Below are 3,211 nucleotides of genomic sequence, written 5' to 3'. Positions count from 1 at the left end.
ATTAATCAGTCTTTTAATATAAATCTTCAAAACTGAACACAACATCTTTCTGTCAATATTCTAACAGTAAAACAAATCGACTTAGAAATTACGTCTTAACTTGAAAATTGGTTCAGAAATTAAACATTTTGATAACATGTCTACAGTTAAGATAAGATAGTATCTTCACAAGAAAGTATCGAAGTTTTCAAACGCAAATCTTTAAATTAAAAAAAAACACTGTTTTGTAAATATTCTGATAATAAAATATACCAACTTAGAAATTAAATCTTGACATAAAAATTGGCTAAAAAATTAAATATGTTTATGACGTATTTATAGTTAAGATAAAATAATATCTTTACAAGTATCACAAAGCCCTCGCAAATGTTCTAAGCAAAGTGCTTTATTACAAATATCACATTTGTACTGGGTTAGTCTTGTTTTCTTCTGGCTTTGGCATACTTGACAGCGCTTTCGTTTCCTTGATGTTCCCGTATCTTCTTCTGTTTTGATTGTTTTAGTTTCAGTGGCTGTTTCAGAAACATTGTCGTTATATGTTTTTATATTATCTTTATATCGCTTTTTTTTCTCTTGGATATTGATAGGTATTCCAAGAAAAGAAGTACCTCGACGAATAATGAGATCATGAGTTAGTTCGTTCGATAATGTGCGCAAAAATTTTCTTCGAGATATCCACACATTACCGTTGCCTATAAAAAGAACTCGTGAATTTATCCCTGCGATATTCAGTATTGCAAAGAATACAGCCATCGGCCAACGTTTCGTATTTCGGGCTACATTATTAGTTTCACTCATCTGGTCAACTATGTCGACACTTGCCTTGGTTTTATTATAAAATGTAATAATACTTGGCTTCATTTTTTCTACATTTTCGGGATTAATTTCGTCATCATCATGCAAACTAGACAACAAAATTACATTTCTTCCTTTCCTGGGAACGTAAGATAAAAGTGTTCCTTCTCTTCGAAAGCCAAAAAGACTAGAGTAAGCTGGGCAATTATTAGTGATTTTAAACGCAATAGGAATTTGAGCTTTAGATGTACCAACGACTGATAGTTGTTTTTCATCTAATTCTTTTAGTAAAGTGAAATCACAAAACCAATTGTCCATTTTCACATTTCTACCGGTGTTATAAATCGGTGTAACCAGACGTTTTACTACGTCTACTGCCTTATTACTGAGTGTCTTGTGCTTTACCAGCATATATTTCCATATTATATATATAGAACAGCTTCGCGTCTATCATACTAAAAATCTTGATACCATACTTTTTCGGTTTTGAAGGAATATACTGCTTAAAGCTGCATCTTCCTGGGAATCCCACCAACATCTCGTCAATTGTGACATTGGCTCCCAAAGAATAATTCTGTTGGCAATTTTCAACGAATTTTTCGAAAATTGTTCGCACAGGTGCAACAGATCTTCTTTCGGATCTTGAATCTCTATCGTCAAACCGTAAACTATGCATCAAGAATTGGAATCTTTTTTGGCTCATTGTCATACGAAATTTTTCAATTCCACCTCCGTTGCTATCCCAGATTTCATTTAAGTTTAGTCTACTGGCATGATAAATTCCAAGAAGGTATAACAGACCAATGAATCCTCTAATCTCGACCTCGTCTGTTATCCGAACGTCTCTTTCTTTGCTAAATTCGCCTTGTAAATTGACGATATATTGATTAGTGAATTTTACAATGTCATTGATAATTCCGTTGTCAATTAGGTATGACCAAGTCTCCATAACTTTTTTCAGGCTTTTAGCTTTTCCCACTACTCCTGGGAGTTTAACCAAAATATTACGAGATACCTTTTTTCTTTTGATGAAAGACGTTTTCTTCCATTTCCAAAAATCTATTACTTTACGGTTTTTTCTTTTATATGCCATAAAATATTCGTTATCTTCATATTCGTCGTCATCCGTGTTAGATGAAATGTCATCCTGTTCGGTTTCCGAATCATCTACGTTTCTCGAAGTTCTCACTGGCGTCAGTGTCGGTATCGTCTTCACAGATGTCATCTTTATTATCGGAGTCTTGTGCTCTTAATAACTCATGAAATTTTTGAACATCGCTTTCGTCATCCATATCACATGTAGTGTTTGACGTAAACTCCATTTTACAAACCTTATATATGAAAAAAAGCCTGTGAAAAAAAATGAAGAAACTTACACCAATAGTCGCAATGTATCTTTCAGATACATATGGCTTCTTTAGGCTTACAAAAATAATTTTGATAAAACCAAAATCAATACAGATTTATTTGACATTACTAAGTGTAAGAGACTACATTACGTAAAATTGTAAATAATGAAAACTTACGTGGATAGTCGCAATGTATCTCACAGATTTCGATGCGTCACAACGTTATACATGCGCCCTCTAGCCGGGTTCGGACACTACTAAGGAATGGAGGGGATCGAGCTAGAAGCATATTTAGAAGAACAAGTTCGAACTTGCAATCTTGTAGTAACGACGACGTGTTATAACACGAACGCGTATCTATTGGATACTGCGCCTAACGAAGGGTTAAAGCACTGGTATTAATCATATTATTATAAACCGCTATTTTCAACAGAATCCAGTATAAAGAAAATACAGCTTTTCGAATAACATCAATACGTACAATGATTACAGAAAAATAAATAGAAAATTCAAGCTGCTGCAAAAAAGTGAATTGGCGACATCGAAATATACGGGCGCTTCCACGCCTTATTTAACGCACCTGTATTAATCGGAAGCGGTGCACTTGGACACGGTGTATTTGGACACAGCCAATCACAGCACCGTGTGATTAGAGACATTTGTAGGGTCCCTTGGAACAGCGACTTGTGATTGGACTGTGTCCAATTGCCCCGTGTCCAACTGATATACACCCGTATTAATCACATTAATATAAACAGCTAATTGCAACGAAATCAAGTGTAGAGAAGTTAATGTTTTTTTAATGATCAGTATTTTTAATGATCAAGTGCTTTTTTAATGATCAAGTGTAGAGAAGTTAATGCTTTTTTAATGATCAGTATTTTTTGTACTTTTATTGAGAAAGAAGCAATAAATTATAGGGACACGTAAAAGCCTGCCAAATAGCACAGAGAATTCAGAAAGAATTCAATAGTATGTCACCAATTCTAAGTTCATTTCTATACGCGAAAAGAATTTTTTTCACTAAACTGAATTTTGAAAAACTTTTTTGCATCTGAAAATGAACT

The 3,211-nt window shown here is 33.9% G+C and overlaps 1 protein-coding gene across 1 annotated transcript; it reads right to left on the bottom strand.

Moving 5' to 3' along the window:
* Positions 1–986: 986 nt before the first annotated feature.
* LOC116852261 (piggyBac transposable element-derived protein 4-like) lies at positions 987–2,779 on the bottom strand. The gene is made up of 2 exons (XM_032832445.1): positions 2,322–2,779; positions 987–2,145 (listed from the first exon to the last, which is right to left on the bottom strand). The coding sequence occupies exon 2, from the start codon at positions 2,018–2,020 to the stop codon at positions 1,178–1,180; it is 843 nt and encodes a 280-aa protein (XP_032688336.1). The 5' UTR covers positions 2,021–2,145; positions 2,322–2,779; the 3' UTR covers positions 987–1,177.
* Positions 2,780–3,211: the final 432 nt, after the last annotated feature.

This window comes from Odontomachus brunneus, unplaced genomic scaffold, assembly GCF_010583005.1.
Source record: "Odontomachus brunneus isolate Ranch 3 - 2012 unplaced genomic scaffold, Obru_v1 Obru_scaffold_209, whole genome shotgun sequence".
In the NCBI taxonomy this organism is placed as follows: Eukaryota; Metazoa; Arthropoda; class Insecta; order Hymenoptera; family Formicidae; genus Odontomachus; species Odontomachus brunneus.
The sequence above is the reverse complement of the archived record's forward strand: the minus strand, read 5'-3'. Positions and strand labels throughout refer to the sequence as shown.

Excerpts from the sequence above, each read along its gene's own strand:
- LOC116852261 (XM_032832445.1), bottom strand. The coding sequence starts at position 2,020 with ATGACATCTGTGAAGACGATACCGACACTGACGCCAGTGAGAACTTCG.